Source organism: Epinephelus lanceolatus, chromosome 24 (genome assembly GCF_041903045.1).
Source record: "Epinephelus lanceolatus isolate andai-2023 chromosome 24, ASM4190304v1, whole genome shotgun sequence".
Classification (NCBI taxonomy): Eukaryota; Metazoa; Chordata; class Actinopteri; order Perciformes; family Serranidae; genus Epinephelus; species Epinephelus lanceolatus.
The window spans coordinates 16950028-16972840 of NC_135757.1; the positions used below are offsets into that span (position 1 = coordinate 16950028).

A 22813-nucleotide genomic window follows, 5' to 3' on the forward strand; every position below is an offset into this window, starting at 1 on the left:
TGCTGGAAATGCTGTGATGCCTAGCAAAAAGACACCCAGAAATGCTCCCAATGTCTCACTAAAAAACAACAATTTTTTGTGATGAGAGCATAGCAACCAAATAATCAACTAGTTGACCAGGAGACTGCAGCCCTACCACAGTGATATGGATTCATCATCTGGAAACCATGAATATGTACCAAAGTTTTATGTCAATCCATCAAATAGCTGCTGAGAACCGAGTGACACCAGCGAGGCTGTAAACAGTGTTTGTGGCCACAGTTGAACCCATACTGCAACAGCCTGCTAACAGTGACACATTCTGTAACAAATAATCAATCAATCGCTTGGTTAATCAGGCCAGTTTCACTGACATGTCTTTAGTAGAGACAAGAGGCTGTAGCAGACAGATGGTCAAACATGTCTTCATACAGAGCAGAATGTGCTGCGTTCATAATCTCCTAATGATTCCACACAACAGGACCGCTTTAATGACGAACGCTTTCCAGGGAGAAACAGACTCCACGAGGATAACAAGCATCCGCCGCCCAAAGCCCATGAGTGACTCAGCAGCAGCTGTTGCCATGGGTTACCAGGCAGTGGACAGTGACTCCACCCCATCTGCCGCTCCACCTTAAATCCTCCGTCACTTTCCTCTGGGAAGCTGTGATGTGGGCCTGTGTGAAGCCATGCAGCATGCACAGGGACGTGTTAATCCCATCTGAGGAAGGACCTGCGAGGCTTTGGCCTAGGCTCGCTGCACTAGTCCACTAACCTCTACGTCTGCCCCTCCTCCTCCACGCAGATTAATGCCTTATTAAGAGCAACTGACTTAGCGCCAATCCACTTACACGGACATATACGAGCTGCGGACTATTACGTGGCCTGAAATCAATGTTGCCATCAGCCTGGGAGGAAACTGCTTCGATAACGTGCTTCGATAACATGCTTCGGAAACACAAGATTCAAGTAAACTGAGGTGTTTAAAAATGTCAATTCATGCCCCATGTGATCAAACTCCTAGCTGATAGCTTTAGCATTCAAAATGCTACATCCATGCTGACCAAACCTAAAGTGGCATTTCCCTTAAAGCTCAGCCACATCTCAATTGAATTAAAGTACATACTTTATAAATGCAAGGCGTTTACAGGAAATGTTACCGATGTCATGCTAATGTCATTAAGGCTTTGTAGGTGGTAGCTAATTTAGGACATAGGGCTGAGTAAATCTCCCTCAGAGGCTGTTCTCTGGGTCAGGGCATGCTGTCCCATAAGCCACTGCTCACCAGTGCATGACACTACACAATAGATGCATGAGCAACTGTTACTGATACACTTCTGTTCCTATTTTCTTGATGCATTTTACTGCAAGTCCTTCAAAAAATAGGGTACAGCCAGGAAGTAATCCCTACGTTTACAGGGCAGAGGTCCTCAGTAGGACAAGTCTATTTGCTGGACTGCAAGACTAGCTTCTCTGCAATAACCACTGGCTTTAAAGTGAGCTTTGTGTTGACAGTTGTGATCACATCCTCTTCAAGAAAAGACCTTTGTGACAGGTGGTCCAACAAGTTGCTTTCCTTTCCTTGCCTCTTTCTGCACAGACACACAGCGATACAAAATTCATCTCCTGTGCTGGTAAATCCCTGCAGGGCTTGAGACATTTAAGCCTTTTAATAGTGCACAGCCTCATCCCTTGAGTAATGCTAAAGGATTGTTTGGCATCTGCAGAGTGTAAGATAGCGTGAAGAAGTGGGTTAGACTAAGATGGGCCAACTGTAAGCTACAATATTTGTAAATGTGAGTTTGATCAAGTGTGTGAGGATTTGTGTGTCAGAAAAAGCACTCTGCAGCAATTCTTTAGTAACAAATTCTTTTTTATTACAACATTTCACGGTTTTCCATTTCTGGTAATGGTTTGTGGCAGAGTAACATGACTGCTGGAACTCCAAAAAATTTTCATCTGTCGAAAGCAAACTAATGGAATCAATTGCCGGTGTATTTTTTTGTTTTCCTTTTCCTCATTTGAGACAATTCAGAAACAGATTGCAACACAAAAACTATCCCAAATCACTCTGGCAAAAGGGTGGTCAAATTTAACTGTAAATAAGGTCCGTAAGTTTGATCATCTCCCAGATCTAGATGGAATCCGCTACACTTTTTTTTTTTTATCCTTGTGTACATACAAAAAGAAAAAAAAAAATGTTGTGACAGACAACAGTATCAATTTTTGGGGCATTTACATTTTGGCCAGCGTACAAACAAAGTTGTGCATTTCCAAAAATTAGAAGACGAAGAAACAACAAAAACAAAAAAAAAAAAAGCTTGACGCCACAGCTGGGGCGCAAAAGCAGCCACACAGGAAGTTGGGTGTCGGTGGTGATGTGTGAGACGCTGATGAGCTTCCTGGGACGCAGGCCACGCCCCGTCCCTTAGGCCTCTCTTATCTGCCGCACGTCGATGTTAAGGTGAAGAGGAGACATGCACCTTCTGCAGTTCCCCTCCTCCGCCTCAGACAAATCCTCCTCACATAGACGAGCATGAAGGTGGTCGAGGCGGGGTTTGTTGAGGGGACGTGGCCGACCGCCCTGGCGAAAGCATCACCCGTCCACGGGCTGTGCAGCTTGGTTATCGTTGTTGTTCCATAATTTCGGTTACAAAGTTATACAGCTAAAAGAAGTGACTGAAAACAAGGCAATGCGGGAGGAGGAGGGGGTGTACAGTGCATGACGGGAGGAAGGGGCTTCACGACGAGGCTTTCTCCTGTTCGATAACTGTGGGAAGGAAAGAGAGAGCAGATGTGAGGTTCCTGGATTAAAAACCGCACTGTGCCAGCCTCCATTTTCTACACAGGTGTCGATGAACAGCACAGACACACGTCAAGAATCAATGATGTAATGCCCACCCCTCCCCAGGAATTTGAGCCTTACTTTCTTTTGTAGGCAGGGGATTCTTCTCCTGCGTCTCCGTCTTCTTTAGCTTGGTCTTGTCGAAGCTGGTCACCTCTGACACGTCAGGCTTGTCACTCATTTTTGCAGATAGTCTGAAAAATCAGAAAGAGACACTTTAACAGAGAGCATGTGCATGAATCATCTGAGAAACAGTCCAACAGATTAAATATCATCTAATGTATATTTAGTAAGCAGTAGCAATGTTTTTTGTTTTTTTTTTAAACAGGAGCATGTGGTCCACCATCACCATGACTTTTTACCAGCCGAAGGGCGTTGCCTAAATCTCAGTGGCCAAAAAATCAGTTAAACTACATGCGCAACCGCGGACTACTTTTCCCTCTAATGTGCGTCCGCCTCCTTTTGTTCGCCTGCGGCTGGCTCAGCCCCGGCGTGATTCGCCTGCCATCCATCCCGTTATCCAACACACACAGCCCGGGATGTTGCACACAGGGGGGACAGGCTGCTCCAGACAATGAAGCCAGTCCAAACTCGACATTTACATAACAACAGGAGTTCCCAAGCTGCGCTGACCGAGAAAAAATATGGAATAAGGGAGAAAGGTCGCATGCTTGTGTGCAAATATTCTATAAAAAACACATTAAAGATAAATTAAAAACGATGCAATCTAGAGATCTTGTGTTGATTTATGAGTGGGGCTTTCCACATGGAAGCTGTGCATCATCCGCAAATTCACTTGTCACGTACTTCTCCCCTTGGGGTGCGATCTGAAGGAACCACCGCCCAGACTGGCATTTGGCACATTCACGTTAGTCTAAAAATCCAACATCAACTCCACTTTTTTCAACAATACACTCACAAATACTCTCCAGGCTGAGCCCACAGCCACATAAAGCGCGTTGGAGCATCATTTTACGGATAACGGAACCATGCAGCTCGAGCACAAACAAAGGAAATAGGCTGATATGCGTAATTGTGCGCGATTAAGACAAAGGCACGACACAAGTAACTCCCCTGCTGTCACATCACACTCACTTATTATTTATTAATATTGAAAAAATAAGCTGCTTTGACTTTAACTTTAATTATCTTGTCTTATATCCCGGCTTTGGCGCAGCATCTCTTCTCCTCGCCTGGACCACAGTCCTCACATTCCCCTCCTCTATCTGCAGGAAATAAAGCTCAAACAATAGAAATACATTTTGTTGTATGGCTCTTACCGAAGTGGTGTCTGTTGGCTGGATGATCTCTGGTCAGTGCGTTGCAGCAGTAGTGGCGCGTCTTTGCGCAAGCATTAGATATAGTCAGAAATATGCTAATGACATCTGACATCACCAGCTCCCATCCTCCGTATCCCCCTGCTGGAGAGGCACGAACCCTCCATCCTCGTGCTGAAACCAAACACTGAAACCCCTCTGAAAGGAGCCCCATATCATCTCCCACTGAAGACAAATGTAAATAAACGGGTTTATAGTGTTTCTTTGCGCTACAGTCGCCATGTGGAGCCGAATGACACGCTCCTGGTTTCATGTTGTGGCTGTTTAATGTCAGCGTGGCACCCCCGCACTTCAGTTTCACATCACAGCAACAGTTTGACTTAAAATGTGCCATTACTTTAACTGCATCTGATGTGAAAATGACTCTCTTGTTGGACTGAATGGCACATTATTTCTCCTCATTAGTTTGATCTGTCTGCAGCCGCTCTGGCTGCACATTCATGTAGAAAGAGCGCCCCCCGGTGGCAGCTTTACATACTCACTTCTTCATGCATCACTGCCTGATGAAGACAAGTCAGTGTTTCTATTGTCCTGTATTTACAGATAAAGTACGACTATAAAATAAAAAGCATGTACTTTTACCTTCCAGAACTTCTGCCCTCAACACTGCAAATCTGCATGGTGCATAAAGCCATAAATTAAAGGAATACTTCACTAGCAAAATGACAATCTGTATGTTAATTACTCAACCTGTGTTAGGTTGAGTTCACAAACAAAATTTTGTTTTTCTCGCATGCCTCCGCAATGAACGGCAAAACCAAAAACTGAGAACTTTGTAGTGAATTGAAGTCATTGGGGTCCACATTCAACAACAGCAAAACTATGTCAAAACTCCTGTTTCTCACACAACTCGTGCAGTATAATCCAAGTGTCATTTATCCAGTCATATGCTCAGTACCTTCCAAACAGACAGCTCTTTCTGATGGGAAACTTATCTATGGTCTCCAAAGCCAAATTCCATTGACAAAAATAGTAATTTTACATCACTGAACACAGGAGCTGCTGGTCTATCACTGCTTCAGTCAAGGTGCTTGTGTTATTGTGTGACTTCCGTGAAACCGAACAAACCCTTTAAAACACAGAAGTCAAACAATTACACCAACTGATCGAGGCAGTGGTAGACCAGCAGCTCCCGCGTTTACTGAGTTAAAATTGCTGTTTTTGTCAATGCAGTCTGGCTTTGAGTGAGACTACGTTAACAGATGTTTTAATATAGTTTTGCTGTTGTTTAACATGGACCCCAGTGACTTTGATTCATCAAGCATTTCCTCTCTTTTTGGATTCTTACATCAGATGCTTTACTCAAGTAAATTCCCATACAATAACAGTTTACTAGTCTGTAAGTAAGAATTCTGCATTCAAACTGAAGTTCTACCTCTCTGAGCCCTGAACAGTTATTTAAATGAAACCCTATTTAAAAAGGTACAAATAAGGAACTTAGTAAGAGATGTTGAAATGATTCGCTTCAATGACTTGCAGTGTTGGAAATTAACTTTCAATAATCAAATTTTAAAAAATTACATGGGGTCCAATTGCTGAAAAATTTCCAGAGCTTTCAGTCACATCTTGTATTTTGTTTAGTTTATCCTTAAACTCAAATGCATTACTATGTGATAAATAAGACTTTATAGCCTTAAAAATGAATTAAAGTTTATTGTATTTCTAATATAGGAAAATTACAATTTTACACATACATGTCAATTTGCTAGTCATAGTTAGCGCTAATGAATCTGTAACAAGTGTATAATATCTGCGGTAGCTATAAAGCAACTTGATCAAGTCTAAATAAATACACCTGGTGACATCATATCGATAACATCATTATAGTGAAGTCATCAGGGTTGTCTCAGCTTCAGCTACAAATTTTTATAGGTCTAATGTGACAGACTGCAGATGTGGATTTTAAACACGTTGGCCTTTACCAGTGAGGGATGTTGTTGAGTTGCATTATGGGAAGTGCAGGTTGCAGCATTTTGGAGATGCTAGAGACTAATGCTAATTGAAATTAGAAATTTTGATACGTTTCCAAGCAAATAGGCGCCTTAAAGTAAAATGAGTTACCTCATGCGTTGGAGGCTGCACTGCTGGGAGTTCAATTTTGTGTGCACTTGCTAAAAAACCACGGTCATCCATGTTTTTTTTATGATTGGCGTTGTGCACCTGGAACGCTTGGAGTTGGAATATTGAAAATTTCAACTCGGATATTCCAACCTCAGACTGACTGGAACACAGCATAACAGACAAGATAACTCAGCCTCTACTGCTTTGGTTTAACAATTAAAAAAAAAAAAAAAAAAAAAAAAAAATATATATATATATATATATATATACACACACACACACACACGTGTTCATTCATAGTTTTGATGCCTTCAGTGAGAATCTACAATGTAAATAGTCATGAAAATAAAGAAAACGCATTGAATGACAAGGTGTGTCCAAACTTTTGGCCTGTACTGTACATATATATATATATATATATAAATATAAATATACATATATATACATACATATACATATACATACATATATATACATACAGTACAGGCCAAAAGTTTGGACACACCTTCTCATTCAATGCGTTTTCTTTATTTTCATGACTATTTACATTGTAGATTCTCACTGAAGGCATCAAAACTATGAATGAACACATGTGGAGTTATGTACTTAACAAAAAAAGGTGAAATAACTGAAAACATGTTTTATATTCTAGTTTCTTCAAAATAGCCACCCTTTGCTCTGATTACTGCTTTGCACACTCTTGGCATTCTCTCCATGAGCTTCAAGAGGTAGTCACCTGAAATGGTTTTCCAACAGTCTTGAAGGAGTTCCCAGAGGTGTTTAGCACTTGTTGGCCCCTTTGCCTTCACTCTGCGGTCCAGCTCACCCCAAACCATCTCGATTGGGTTCAGGTCCGGTGACTGTGGAGGCCAGGTCATCTGCCGCAGCACTCCATCACTCTCCTTCTTGGTCAAATAGCCCTTACACAGCCTGGAGGTGTGTTTGGGGTCATTGTCCTGTTGAAAAATAAATGATCGTCCAACTAAACGCAAAGCGGATGGGATGGCATGTCGCTGCAGGATGCTGTGGTAGCCATGCTGGTTCAGTGTGCCTTCAATTTTGAATAAATCCCCAACAGTGTCACCAGCAAAACACCCCCACACCATCACACCTCCTCCTCCATGCTTCACAGTGGGAACCAGGCATGTGGAATCCATCCGTTCACCTTTTCTGCGTCTCACAAAGACACGGCGGTTGGAACCAAAGATCTCAAATTTGGACTCATCAGACCAAAGCACAGATTTCCACTGGTCTAATGTCCATTCCTTGTGTTTCTTGACCCAAACAAATCTCTTCTGCTTGTTGCCTCTCCTTAGCAGTGGTTTCCTAGCAGCTATTTGACCATGAAGGCCTGATTGGCGCAGTCTTCTCTTAACAGTTGTTCTAGAGATGGATCTGCTGCTAGAACTCTGTGTGGCATTCATCTGGTCTCTGATCTGAGCTGCTGTTAACTTGCCATTTCTGAGGCTGGTGACTCGGATGAACTTATCCTCAGAAGCAGAGGTGACTCTTGGTCTTCCTTTCCTGGGTCGGTCCTCATGTGTGCCAGTTTCGTTGTAGCGCTTGATGGTTTTTGCGACTCCACTTGGGGACACATTTAAAGTTTTTGCAATTTTCCGGACTGACTGACCTTCATTTCTTAAAGTAATGATGGCCATTCGTTTTTCTTTAGTTAGCTGATTGGTTCTTGCCATAATATGAATTTTAACAGTTGTCCAATAGGGCTGTCGGCTGTGTATTAACCTGACTTCTGCACAACACAACTGATGGTCCCAACCCCATTGATAAAGCAAGAAATTCCACTAATTAACCCTGATAAGGCACACCTGTGAAGTGGAAACCATTTCAGGTGACTACCTCTTGAAGCTCATGGAGAGAATGCCAAGAGAGTGCAAAGCAGTAATCAGAGCAAAGGGTGGCTATTTTGAAGAAACTAGAATATAAAACATGTTTTCAGTTATTTCACCTTTTTTTGTTAAGTACATAACTCCACATGTGTTCATTCGTAGTTTTGATGCCTTCAGTGAGAATCTACAATGTAAATAGTCATGAAAATAAAGAAAATGCATTGAATGAGAAGGTGTGTCCAAACTTTTGGCCTGTACTGTATATATACATATACACACATATATATATATATATACATACACACACACACATATATATACATACACACACACACATATATATATATACATATATATATATATATATATACATATATATATATATATATATATATATATATATATACATATATATATACATATATATATACATATATATATACATATATATATATATATATATATACACACATACATACATACATACATATATATATATATATATATATATACATATACATATACATATATTCATATATCATTCAATGCGTTTTCTTTATTTTCATGACTATTTACACTGTAGATTCTCACTGAAGGCATCAAAACTATGAATGAACACATGTGGAGTTATGTACTTAACAAAAAAAGGTGAAATAACTGAAAACATGTTTTATATTCTAGTTTATTCAAAATAGCCACCCTTTGCTCTGATTACTGCTTTGCACACTCTTGGCATTCTCTCCATGAGCTTCAAGAGGTAGTCACCTGAAATGGTTTTCCAACAGTCTTGAAGGAGTTCCCAGAGGTGTTTAGCACTTGTTGGCCCCTTTGCCTTTACTCTGCGGTCCAGCTCACCCCAAACCATCTCGATTGGGTTCAGGTCCGGTGACTGTGGAGGCCAGGTCATCTGCCGCAGCACTCCATCACTCTCCTTCTTGGTCAAATAGCCCTTACACAGCCTGGAGGTGTGTTTGGGGTCATTGTCCTGTTGAAAAATAAATGATCGTCCAACTAAACGCAAACCGGATGGGATGGCATGTCGCTGCAGGTTGCTGTGGTAGCCATGCTGGTTCAGTGTGCCTTCAATTTTGAATAAATCCCCAACAGTGTCACCAGCAAAACACCCCCACACCATCACACCTCCTCCTCCATGCTTCACAGTGGGAACCAGGCATGTGGAATCCATCCGTTCACCTTTTCTGCGTCTCACAAAGACACGGCGGTTGGAACCAAAGATCTCAAATTTGGACTCATCAGACCAAAGCACAGATTTCCACTGGTCTAATGTCCATTCCTTGTGTTTCTTGGCCCAAACAAATCTCTTCTGCTTGTTGCCTCTCCTTAGCAGTGGTTTCCTAGCAGCTATTTGACCATGAAGGCCTGATTGGCGCAGTCTCCTCTTAACAGTTGTTCTAGAGATGGGTCTGCTGCTAGAACTCTGTGTGGCATTCATCTGGTCTCTGATCTGAGCTGCTGTTAACTTGCCATTTCTGAGGCTGGTGACTCGGATGAACTTATCCTCAGAAGCAGAGGTGACTCTTGGCCTTCCTTTCCTGGGTCGGTCCTCATGTGTGCCAGTTTCGTTGTAGCGCTTGATGGTTTTTGCGACTCCACTTGGGGACACATTTAAAGTTTTTGCAATTTTCCGGACTGACTGACCTTCATTTCTTGAAGTAATGATGGCCACTCGTTTTTCTTTAGTTAGCTGATTGGTTCTTGCCATAATATGAATTTTAACAGTTGTCCAATAGGGCTGTCGGCTGTATATTAACCTGACTTCTGCACAACACAACTGATGGTCCCAACCCCATTGATAAAGCAAGAAATTCCACTAATTAACCCTGATAAGGCACACCTGTGAAGTGGAAACCATTTCAGGTGACTACCTCTTGAAGCTCATCGAGAGAATGCCAAGAGTGTGCAAAGCAGTAATCAGAGTAAAGGGTGGCTATTTTGAAGAAACTAGAATATAAAACATGTTTTCAGTTATTTCACCTTTTTTTGTTAAGTACATAACTCCACGTGTTCACTCATAGTTTTGATGCCTTCAGTGAGAATCTACAATGTAAATAGCTGTGAAAATAAAGAAAACGCATTGAATGAGAAGGTGTGTCCAAACTTTTGGCCTGTACTGTATGTATGTGTATGTGTGTGTGTGTGTGTGTGTGTGTGTGTGTGTGTATATATATATATATATATATATATATATATATATATATATATATATATTTTCATATTCCACACAAGTTCTCTAACATTGGAAAGCATACTAATTGCTGTAACGTCCCTTTAAATCTACTGCTGAAAAGGAAAGTCGTGCATCTGTAAGCCATTGTCAAAGCTTTATTTTCAAAGATACAGCTTGAAGTGTTACATGTAAAAAAAAAATTTAAATCACGCTTTTCCACCATCTTTTTTTTAATCCATCTTCAGGCAACAAGTGAAACGTGCCTCACTCGAAACATGATAACAATTAAACCACTTTCATTATTGTTGAAATCTTAAACACTATAACAAGCTTTGGGCTCAATTTATTTTTTTAATGACCTTTTGAAACATGGGTGAAGCACCCAAGGACACCTCGTATTAAACACTCTGACTCAACGACAGACCCATCAGAGAGCTGGAAAAGTTAATTTCATAGTATTTTTTTTTGTTTTTGTTTTTAAGCACGATTATTGAAGGAGAAAGTTGTCATACAGATGAGCCACAACTGGGTGACAGCAGCTTACTGTGGGAGGAATGACGTTGCAGAGGTAAAATGCATCAGCACATTCACTAAGAAAAAAAAGTGAGTAAAATAAGCGTGTTCTTTAATTTTACTCCTGTCTGTGTCAACACATTTCCACTCGTGGTGCAGCCTTAAACTCTGCTCCAATAACAGCACTTAGCATTAACTATTACAATCCAGATAGCATTAGCTCATTACAGTTAGCCTCTATTATTTTAAGACTTTCAGCAGCTGTTAGCACAACACTTAAGGGGGGGAAGGTGCATATTTTTCACTATTTTTATGACTTTGTGAAGCAGAAAGGGCCAAAATATTTCTAATCACTTAACACTGTGGAATGATTTATTTAAAGTAAGTTCAATATGAGGTACAAATAATACAGAGTCACATAACGGAGCCTTTGGTTGATGTGAAGGCCAGGCCTCGGGTGATCAAGGCTGGCAAGACCAAAACTAAAACATGAGGGAAAAAAAAAAAAGAATAAACAGGAAAAAAAAGATAGTCATAAATACAAACTTGGTCTTCAGGGAACGAAGTGATATTTCCCTCTGTCTCCTGGGTGAAACTGTCAAAGACAATGTGTGGGCGTGACCTTTAAACAGTCACATGGGGCTGGCCAAAAACCATCGGGCCTTTTATTCAAGCCTTTCTGGAGGATGTGAGGCAGGAAGTGCCAGCCGAGTGGCCCGACAGGGAAGAGAGAAAAAGGGCCGCCGTTCATTACAAGGGTACGTGGCTGAAGAGGTAGGACACTGACTCGCCGTTGTGGGTTCTCCTGATCGCCTCCGCCAGGATCATGGAGATGTCGATGACCTGGAGGAAACGAGACAAAAGTGTGAGGGAAATTAAACCTCATTTTTATTAATTTAAATTGTCTCTTCTGCACATGACATCTGTAGCATGTCTGAAAAAGAAAACCCTTCACAAAGCCAACAATAAACAAAAAAGGGGACTTAATAGTTCATAGTTTAACCACTTGATGTAACTGTTGTCCCCATTATTCATCACTATGCAGCTGCTACTTAATTATAAAGTACAATTCGGCCTATGATATCAATGGACAAAAGACAAACAAAGTGATGTCATTTACAGTGCTGTATGATCCCACATGTTTATATTTGATGAGGTTTCATCAGTTTAAATGGTGAATGGACCTGCACTCAACACACACATTCATTCACTGGTGGCTGAGACTACTGTACAACATGCTACTCAGTTACAGTTAATACAGTTACAATTAATAGAGTGCCATTTTGAAATAGCAAAAGCCACAAGTCAATGCCACACAATATAACAGACCTAAGAGTCTGAAACACCTGGCCCTGTTGGCGTCACCTGCACACACTCCACCCTACGCGCCATGTGACATATGTAAACAAGAGCATATGAAGACAACTTGTAAAATGCTGTGCGAAAGCTTTGATGCTCACAATACTACGGTGTGGCAATGGGTGAGTCCGGGTTTACATACGTACTGCATTGCGTAAGCTTACATCATGTGTGCATAGTGAGTGTGTGTTCAAGCATGACGAAGGATGAGCTGACGATAAAACCAGAGAAGAAAACAGCGTTTAAGTTGACTTCTTTTATTAAATGTACAGTGAGGGTTTGTCCAGGAATGAATGCTGCAACTGAAAACATTATGTTACAAATGTGAGGTCAAGCATTACCCTGCATCAGGTGCCAGTGTTTGCAGAGGCAGAGCCCAGTTTCAGCTGAGCACACAGTGATAGTATTTGAGGTAAAAACTGTCATAACGGTAAAGTAATAAACTGACTGGAAGTGACCAAGAAGCTAGTTACTGTTTTCATGCTAACACGCCATTTGCTCAAGCGCTGGTACGGCCTTGAAAACAAAACACATGGCATGTATCCGAGGCCAAAGTGTGTGTGATGTGTACCTGTATTTTTGGGCACGCCTTCATCTTCTCTTCCTGTGGGATGGTGTTGGTCACCACCACGGCCTCGAATGGGGCGCTGTTGATGCGGGAGATGGCTGGACCGGAGAAGATGCCATGTGTGAGGATGGCGTAGACCTTTATTGCGCCAGCATCAATCAGCCTACAGGAGAAAGGAAAATAATTTTAAATGTAATGCTTTATAATGCATGTGTTTCTCAACCAATGTCTTTTTTTGGTTTCAAAGCTTTCATGACGCAGAGAATTCTTTAATAGATCAAAGGTGCAATGTCTCAATTGATAAAAGCAGCTTATCAGGCTCATGTCAACACGCTGCAGTTACCACATCCTTGTGCAAAAGGTAACAGAGTTTGATCCCAGTTTGGATTCAGATTAAAGCTCTGCCCACTTTACAGACAAAACAAACGCATTTGAATGATACTGACTTGTCGGCAGCGTGGCAGATGGTGCCACAGGTGTCGGCCATGTCGTCCACCAGAATGGCCACGCGGTCCTTAACGTCGCCCACCAGCACCATGCGGTCTACCTCGTTGGCCTTCTTTCTTTCTTTGTGGATCAGGGCAAACTCCACGTTCAGTCGGTCAGCGATGGACGTCACACTGGACAGAGGAGCAGGGAAAAAAAGAGCAATTAGACCAGGAATGAACCTTTAACTGCTCCTCAAACAAGATGACTTGTTGACTCTTGACCTTGTAGAGGTAGTGAACTGGAGCTCACCTTCACAATGGTGACACGAAGCATTCGTCTAAAGAAACTTATGCACATGCAGGTGTCTCTTTGTCCCTGAAATCTCACTGTATCTTACCGTTTTGCTCCGCCAGCGTCTGGAGACACGATGATACAGTTTTTCCACTCAGGAATGTTTTCTCTGATCCACTGCAGGACAGCCGGCTCTGCGTAAAGGTTGTCTACAGCAATGTCGAAAAAGCCCTTATAGAAAGACACAACGGTTATCAACAAAGATATAACAGCTAATAGACATATTTCTTAACAAGTCAGTCCAGGAATATTCATGTCTGTGGCACCTTAGCACTCATTCATACCCACTATTCTGTCTTCACTGCCTCAACTAAAGCCTCACTAAGCTAAGCTAGCACTTCTGATGGATAGCTACACACTGAAGTTCTTTAATGTCGCTGATGAAATAAAAACTTACAGTAGATTGTTACAGAAACTTTCAATAAACTAACACCTTTAATGTCTTCTTTTCACATTTAGACCCAGACAGGGAGCTACAATCACTCTGCTGTACACTCACCTGGATCTGTGAGGCGTGGAGGTCCATGGTGATGATGTGGTCGGCGCCGGCCACAGACAACATGTTTGCCACCAGCTTGGCTGATATGGGTGCTCGACTCTGGGACAAGCATCAAGACACAGTCGCTTGAGGTAAGTAACTAAGAAAAAAATATTGGAACTTTAAAAACACTGCGAGGTTTTGTTTTTTAATGCAAATCCATAGTCAGAATTATTTTGTGTGAACTTCCAAAATTGATTTACTCCTCATCATTTAAGGCCACATTGGAGAGCCTCTGTTTGCTAGGAAAAGTAGGAAACTTCCTGAAGGACAGTTTGTCAGGACTTAACCTGTGACCTTTCCCTTACGGTTTGTTACTCTGCTGCCACAGGCTTGTTCACTCAAAAGCTAACACCACATAGACGCACCCCTGAAGCCTCAGGGTTTGTTGACACAACAGTCGGCCACCTGGAGACGATGGCTGAGCTTTGCTTGTGTGAGTGTGTCAGACAAAATGCAGTTTGGGGATTCAGGCCACCGAGCTGTTACTGCAAAAGGTTGAACTGAACCTGAGTCTAAACTAGGGACTTCAGTTTCAGTTAATTTTTCTTTTGATAGCCTGGCACATATTAACCCATAGCTAACTGGGTGATTTTTTGGAAAAAATACAAAATGATGTGATACACAAGAGGTGCTTTCCATTTAGTCCACTGCTCTGATGACTGTGAGCTTTAGTGCTGCATTTTGAAGCTTTTTTCTTGTAGACAGACAAAGCTTTGCTGACAGACAGCAGACAGACAGACAGTTAGCTGCAACTGGCTAACGTGATGCCCACTGCCCACCCTCCAGTCTTCACTGGTTCGCACTGCACGCTGGCCTGGCGGGAGCAGGTCAACGGCTCTGCTCGGTCTGTGATAACCGCTGGTAACGCCATTGCTATAGAAACAGTGGCCACCCAGGTTGCCCTGGTAAGTAAAAGCTTCATTTTGAGCTGCAAACTCCTTCTAGCATTAACTATGTTAGCACCACTAGCTGTGGTGATGTTGCTAACAATGCTAACAATGATAGTTAATTCAAAAGGGGGCTTGCAGCTCAAAATCAAGCCAATCAGCCCATGTTTAATATCAAGTTTATTGATAGAATATTAAAGAAGGGGGTAGGACATGATAAGTACTCACTTCTTCCTACTCCCTCACAGAGATGAAACACTTTTGTTGTTTACTAAATGGCTTTGCTGTGTATTCTTGTTAAGTTTAAGTGAGCTTGTATACAGAATAACCAGTCCTGCAGGCACCTGCAAGCAGCACATTTTACCGAGGGAAACCTTTCTGCCTCAAGTCAACATGTGGATGAGGTTAACCAAACTTTCAGCAGAGCTCTGACCCTCACATGTTACACCCTCATGTGAGTAAAATGAAATCAAACACACTGGATAAGTTATGTGCAGGCGGAGTGAAAGAAAAGAGGAGGAACAGGAGGATAACTCATTTTCAAACTCTCTCTCCAGGTGCTGGCTCGTTGGAGCTCTCCCGTTGCTTCACATGGACCTGATTTGTGGTTTTAAGTTACATAAACAACTGAGGCAACACAAGATAATGATTTACAAGATAAGCAGGATTGTGTGAACCAGTTTCTCAGCCCGCTGGAATGTCTGATGTGTCAATTTCAGATTTCCCGAGAGCAGCGAACTGCTCCAGTTGCAAAGCGGAGCGCTGCGGTAACAATGTGTACACTGTGTACATTTGACTTCTCCCATTAATACATCACTGTAAAAGTTATGTAACATGCCAACCTGCAGCTAGAAGGGAAACTGATTTTCAACATTCATGTTAAAGGTGAAGCCACAACAACATGCTTGGTCTTATTTATACATTCTTAGATATATTGAGCATTAACACAGAGTATTTTAACATTTATTAAATGCTCTATTACCAGTTGTAATGTGTCAGATTTTAAGACTTTAAAATCTTTAGTGAAGTTCAATATTTTCCAGCAACAGTGATGAAGTGTGTGTATGTGTAGGCGTGTGTACCTTGTCCTTCTTGTCCTGCCGGGCGTAGGGAAAGCAAGGGATGACGGCGGTGACGCGGGACGAGGAGGCGATCTTACACGCGTTAATCATGATGAGCAGCTCCATCAGGTTGTCGTTGATTTCGCCGCAACCGCTCTGCACGATGTACACGTCCTCGCCACGCACGCTCTCCCCAATTTCCACACTGTTGGAATGACAAAGAGGGAAATGTGTCAGCGGAGGTAACATGTTAAACCTGTTCTTACTGAAATCTTCAATAAAAACAAGTTATGACAAATTGTTGATCACCACTGAATCACCTCCAACAGCGGCATAAATGTTTAGCAACACTCCTTTCCAGATTAAAAGGTCATATAGTTTATTATTACAATCACAATCACACATCTCTAAGCAGTGAGTTTTCATTGCTTCTATAAAGTTATGTATGACAGAGCTAACGTGAATGTTCAGAAACAAGTTTGGGCCGAGTCCCTCCGCTTATGTGTGGATGTCTGCAAAAAAAAAAAAAAAAACTTGTATGGAAGTAAAAACTGTGCTGCCAGGCGCACACACACACACACACACACACACACACACACACACACACACACACACACACACACACACACACAGCGCTGTCAACCTGCCACAGACACTGCAGCTGAGGCAGACAGCATGTGTGTGAAACATTCCTGTGTGGGGGGATGACCAGGTCCTCCGCGGCTTCAGCCATGTGATCACTGGACATGTACAGTTGTAGAGGGTGAGAGTATGTGCAGTCACAAGGCCAATGGTTTTTTTAAGAGGGGCCAACATGTACAAATCTGTAAAGGTCGTTAAACGCTGTGAATAAAGGACGCCACTTGCATTGTTTGAACTTGTATTATGCTTGGGAGGTATTTCATGGAGAGCAAAGGCCGTAGTGGCACCTGAAGGCAACAGTGTGGCAAATTCGGAGATCATTTTGACTAAACTGTGGCTGCAATTAAAGATTATTTTCCTTATACATTCACCTAATCATTAGTTTTGTCTTAAAGTGACAGAAAAAAAGTCTGAAAATGTCTCATTTTGTCCAACAAATAGTCCAAAAACCCAAGTTGAGTTTACTTATTATTCAGGCCGAAGCCAAAAGGCAGCAAATCCTCACACGTTAGAAGCTGGTGCAAGCAAATGTTTGACTATTTGGCTTGAACAGTAACTCAAACAAGCACAAAATGTGTTAAAATAGTTGCCAATTTCAGCCAATCAGAGCTATCTTGAGTTTTGAGTTCCGTCTTCAGGTATCAGACACTTAAAGGTCCAGTGTGTAGGATTTAGGGGGGATTTAATGGCAGAAATAGAATCTTATATGATAACTATGTTTATGGACATTGACATTGTGACTGATAACAATGACAGTAACTGTAATACCGATATATTGTCTGAGATGGTTATCGTACCATGAAAATCTCATGCTGTTGCAATACTAGATCCTGTGCAGAGGTACGTTTGATGTAGGAATGTGGTTAATCTACATTTTGCCAGCAGGTAAGTGCAAGTAAAAAGTGCTTAAACAGTATGAGGTTTAGCGGAAGGTTTAAAGATTTATATGTGACTTCCACACTGAAGAGCCTGCCTCATTTTGACAAAAAAATTCAACGTTGGTCAAAATAAATTAGATTGAAAGGTTTCTGGCAGTTTAGACCTCACAAATTCAAATTTATAACTGTTCAATGGGGGCGTCGGTGGCTTAGTGGTAGAGCAGGCACCCCATGTACAAGGCTGTTGCCTCAGCGGCCCGGGTTTGAGTCCAGCCTGTGGCCCTTTGCTGCATGTCATCCCCTCTCTCTCTCCCCCTTTCACACTTAACTGTCCTGTCCATTAAAGGCAAAAAATGCCCAAAAAATATCTAAAACAATAAAAAATAAAAAATAAAATAACTGTTCAATGATGTGTAAGGCCTAATATTCAGAAAATTTAAGACATTAAGACCTTTTAAGGACCTGCAGACACCCTGAATAACAAACAGTACAATACTGTCTCTTTCTCTATGCACATTTTGGTCAGTACCAAGAAAGCTAATACTCTATTGTAGAGCTGGAAAGACAAAACCGGAAAATATACATTTTCAAACTGTATGTCGAGGGATTTGGGATGGACAGACACCACCATGAGCATTTCCTGCCACAGGTGGTCAAATTAAACAGCAGTCAAGGTGCCACAACACAGGACACAAAAAGTCACTTCGTCAATAATAGAAAGTCGGAAAAGAAGGACAATATCTGGGACGTACTATTAATGTAGGTTTCCTGTATGTTCTGTGTTTATCATTTTATGTAGAAGTGTTTTCAGCTGACATATACACCTGGATCTCTGCTCCACACAAGAGCAAACAAGGCAGTGTCAATAAAGTCTTTATTTGGACGTTTCACCCACAAAACATCTTCCCCAGGGTTGCACTCCCTCTGCATTTGGTCCTTGACCTCTGCGAGTCACCTGGTAAAACCTGTGTTGGCGCCGTGAGAAGAGTCGCTATTAGCGTGTCGCTCTCACCTCCCTGTTAGTCTGCGAGGACAGGAAAATAATCTTTGTTTTGCACATTGCGTCGCCAGAACAGCTGTGTTCCCTAGACAGAAACCCGAGCACGGATAATCTGAGTTTTCCCTGGATTTCAGAGTCGTGGTTGAAAACATCAGCAGCAGAGAGGGTCGTACGGGAGATAAAGGGGTCAAGACATTTTTACATGCCCTTTTTAACCATTGCTGGAAAGCACTCTTTAGTTTCATGCAGAGGGAAGATTAAAACAACATCAAGCTTTTATCCAGAGTGCATTACAATATGGGGAGTGCATCAGAGTGGAAATCCAACTCTGACAATGTTAAAGGCCTACTCACTGAAGTTCATGTTACTGATTTAAAGAGTATAAAATGCACTTAGATGAGACGTTAGAAAGCCACAAATACATTCAGATATATGCTGAGTTTAAAGCTGTATCTGACGCAGCAAGTTCAGGTCAACATAGTCAAATCAGGCAGCATAATGCCAAAAGTTCATCCTCCAAAAGGGCTCAAACAAGCTGCCACGAGTAGTCAATTGACAGAAAAATAACTGGCAACTAATATGATCACTGAATAATTGTTTTCATACATTTTTAAAGCAAAAAAAGCAAACACATGGATAATGGATAATTAAAATAATCATTACCCACACGCCTACAAGCTACATGACCTTAACTGACTCTGATCAAAGCCACGCAGCAGGAGAGGCAGTGAAAGTAGTAAAGTCATTTACAATGCTAATATTAAACAAGGCAGTCAGTGATTCAAAGAGCGGTCTTCTTGGCGGCTTTGGAGAGGATCACAAATGAAGTGCATGTGATTGAGGCTTAGCAAATTTTTCACTAGTTTTCATTTTGTTTTTAACTTCTGTTTTCAATTCAGTTTAGTTTCAGTTTCCAGAGTGGGTTTGCTCATTTTATTTATTTAAAAAAAAAAAAGGTTTTGTCTTAGTTAAGTTTTTATAAGATCCAGTATTTGATTTGTTTTAATATAATTTGAGGGCTATTTGTCAGGGGCAAGATTTAAGACAACTATCAGAAACACTTCACTTTGTGAAAGCAACTGCCTTGTAAACAACCCAGTCTAAATAAATATAGACACCAACGCCTCCTCAGGCTTGTTGTGTTAACAAATTTGTACAAACTGACATAACCTGTTATTACAGCTTAAGTCATATTATGTACTATTATACTGCTTAGACAGCCACAAGCCCCACTTACCTCAATACAATTTTTCTAAATCAAAAAGACAGTTTAGAGGGTAATAAGCTTTGCTAAAAGATGCATCAACTTATATCAAGTTTTAATGTGAACATATAGCAGACTTGTGTATTCATGTACAAATATGTTCACATTACTCATGACTTGCCAAGTGTTTTCCAGAACTTTAAGTCTTCCTTGAGCATTCACTCATTGATGTTGGACATCCCTTCATCAATATTAATTTAAGCACCGAAAACCATCTATTTGGAACAACCAGAAATGACTCTAATTCCATCACATTTAATGCATTTTAGCTTTTAAATACAAACTTTTTTCTGTTTTGTCTTTGATATACACTTGTATGTGCAAGGAAATACACATAAGACTAAAACTAAAGACATTTTCTGTTAGTTACAATTAGTTTTAGTTTTTCTAAACCCCCCCCCCCCCAAACTAGTTTTAGTTAAGTTTTAGTTAACGGAATATTCTTATTTAACTGCCAGTAATCTGCATAATTTGGACACAATATTTAGCACTCTCTTCCCCAGCTTTCTATACTTCTTTTTGGAAGAATCTGGCCAAGTTGTGCCTAAACCACAGTGTTTAATCAGTAACATCAGGTTTAAGGGCAGCAGCTAGCTGACAGCGTCCACCTAGCTAGCAGAAGAACAAATGCAGGTGTAACGACAAACTTCGTATTACCGTGCAACCTGTTCCCCCTTCAAAGCTAGCAACTTGCTAGCTCAGCGCTAACATTTTAAAACAGAATTAACTCTTCTCGTGTTAAAGGGTTTTTCCACATAGTTTTGACTAAAAATTGGGTTTGAGGGGACGCGTTTCAACACAAGTAAAAAATACGGCCTTTCACTTTTTTGGTGCGTCCTCCATAAATCACCCCGTCACACAGGAAACATACGTAACGTTAGCGTAGTTAGCATGATACGACGATACGCAACGAGCAAAATGCAACGTTACGTGATTTCGCAACGGCTGTGGTTCTGCCAGTCGGGTCCATTTTCACAGCAACAAATGGAAGACACAGTTGTAAAAAACTCAACGAAAATAATTCACTACCACCAGCGCTAGCAACGCTGTCCGATAAAGGACGCACTGGTGTTAGCATGCTATCAGCTACTAGCCTGGTGTGTTTACATGTGGCTAGCTAGTCACGTGGAGACTTCACAGCTCTACCCGCTAAATAGTAAACTATTGTTAGCTTCAAGCTAACCTCCCCACATGTGATACCGAGGCTAGAGCAACATGGACAGCTCTCCGCCACAGCAACAAAACATGCCTTTCATGCTAATGTCACAGCCAAGAGAACACTAAGCGTCGACTATCAGTAAAGAAACTGCTCACCATGTCTCCTGGTTGCTGAATTTCTTGGTTATCACTTTCCCCAGATCCAGTCCCAGCCGATCAGCCACTTTCTGGGACAGGTCGTGGTGCGAGCTCCCGCTAAAAAGCACGATGTTAGGCATGTCCGAAAAAACGCTGCAGTTTGCTTAAGAAAAGAAAAGAAAGGAGGGTAAAAAAGACGACAGGTCGCCCCACTTAAGGGTTGTGAAAATGGGAGAAATTAGCGTGCTACTGTTGCAGCTCAGGCATTGCACTGGTGCAGCGGTGGAGACAGTGGGCAGAGAGGAAATATCAGGTCAGTATTTGCATGGTAAAAGGGAAGTGCCCTCCTCTTATTGGACAGAGGAGGACTCCACTGACACATGTACACTTATTACACTGCACTATTGTTTACTTTACATAGAAAGCGCTATTTACAACAGTAACAAACACTTTTTACTGTTTACAACAAAGTGAAAAAATGTGCTTTTAACTGGGTGTTGTCTTATTATTATTATTTTTAATTTACTATTTGTAAATCATTTTGTATCCAGGATGCAGGCCTGTTAAAACCCACAAACAAATTATTAATTGAACATTTTTATGATTTACTCATTGTGCAGCTATTATTCATCACAATAGAAACACGCATATGTTGGCTTTCATTTTTAATATGCTCTATTCAATAATTTATTCATTAATGACAGTATTTTTTATATTATTGTCATGTTTTGTGATAGAATAAAATCCTGAAACGTGATATATATTTTTCTTTCTCCTCCTGACCCTTTGCTTGTAGTTATTATTTTATGGGAGAGACATAAGTATTTTAATTTTTACAGTCGCTAAAATGTTGAAATTTAAACACCACTGAATTCATAGCATTTAAATATTTTTCTTTGAAAAAAAAATATTCACGCACTTAGAATACAAAATGTTACAAAAAACAAAACTATATATATATATATATATATATATATATATATATATATATATATGTATATGCCAGTTTTTACAACTTCAGATCCAAAAATTTAACTTTGAAAATTAAAAAAAGGAAAGAAAAATAGATTCCTGTTGCTCAAATTTGATTCAGATCCAAAACATCTTTTTATTTTATTTATTTATTTATTTTAATTTTTAAATTTTAATTTTTTTTGGGTGTGAATTCATAAACAATGAATAAAATAAAATAAATTTCAGCTTTTAAAAATGCTAATCAAGAAAATACTTATGAATACAGAACAAATAAAGTAAAATATTTTAATGCTATTAATTTAGTGGTATTTAAATTTCAATATTAAGTATTACGTGGTTAAAATTAAAATACTTATGTCTCTTTTTCCTTTCATACAGTTTTTGTTTTTAGTATTTCTACATTGAAAAAAAACAAATTATCTGTTTCTAGCTTCTTGAAAGACAATTTTTGCTGATTTTCTGAATCTTTTATTATAATAATCTTAATATATTTAAGTTTAGGATAGTTGGTAGAGCAAAATGAGCTGTTTAAATGTTTTAGCTTGGACTTTTACTAAAAAATAAAAGGATTTTTTTTTTATTTTTTAGAGAGGAGGAGGTCACCTGATGGCTGCTGCTTTGCACACTTGTGATTTTCGATCTTGTAATTAGATTTTCCACTCAGTGAGAAGTCAGCTGAGACTTGATGCTCCTCCATACATCTTCTTCTCTGTTTCAGTGGTGACACACTTTCTACCATCACGTCTGTCATGTGCTGGACGGCTAATTCGCTGCTCAGATCTAGCACAGGTC

General features: G+C 40.6%; 2 protein-coding genes across 2 annotated transcripts; both read right to left on the reverse strand.

Annotated features, from left to right (window-relative positions):
- Positions 1-1831: 1831 nt before the first annotated feature.
- On the reverse strand, positions 1832-4243 carry LOC117255705 (thymosin beta-12). Its single transcript, XM_033624849.2, has 3 exons — positions 4105-4243; positions 2906-3018; positions 1832-2749 (listed from the first exon to the last, which is right to left on the reverse strand). The coding sequence occupies exons 2-3, from the start codon at positions 3003-3005 to the stop codon at positions 2721-2723; spliced, it is 129 nt and encodes a 42-aa protein (XP_033480740.1). The 5' UTR covers positions 3006-3018; positions 4105-4243; the 3' UTR covers positions 1832-2720.
- A 6149-nt stretch (positions 4244-10392) lies between these two features.
- LOC117255611 (ribose-phosphate pyrophosphokinase 2) lies at positions 10393-21350 on the reverse strand. Its single transcript, XM_033624702.2, has 7 exons — positions 21065-21350; positions 15988-16171; positions 13977-14075; positions 13524-13648; positions 13144-13317; positions 12701-12860; positions 10393-11613 (listed from the first exon to the last, which is right to left on the reverse strand). Exons 1-7 carry the CDS (start codon positions 21184-21186, stop codon positions 11521-11523), a joined length of 957 nt encoding a protein of 318 aa, XP_033480593.1. The 5' UTR covers positions 21187-21350; the 3' UTR covers positions 10393-11520.
- Between the last annotated feature and the right edge of the window lie 1463 nt (positions 21351-22813).

What these genes read in the sequence shown, in the direction of transcription:
- LOC117255705 (XM_033624849.2), bottom strand. Translation starts at nt 3,005, where the DNA reads ATGAGTGACAAGCCTGACGTGTCAGAGGTGACCAGCTTCGACAAGACC. An exon ending in TCCCCTGCCTACAAAAGAAA is followed by an intron (nt 2,750 to 2,905) that starts GTAAGGCTCAAA and finishes TCCTTCCCACAG; the next exon opens with TTATCGAACAGGAGAAAGCC.
- LOC117255611 (XM_033624702.2), bottom strand. Translation starts at nt 21,186, where the DNA reads ATGCCTAACATCGTGCTTTTTAGCGGGAGCTCGCACCACGACCTGTCC. An exon ending in TTCAGCAACCAGGAGACATG is followed by an intron (nt 16,172 to 21,064) that starts GTGAGCAGTTTC and finishes TCATTCCAACAG; the next exon opens with TGTGGAAATTGGGGAGAGCG. An exon ending in ATCTGCCACGCTGCCGACAA is followed by an intron (nt 12,861 to 13,143) that starts GTCAGTATCATT and finishes TTTCTCCTGTAG; the next exon opens with GCTGATTGATGCTGGCGCAA.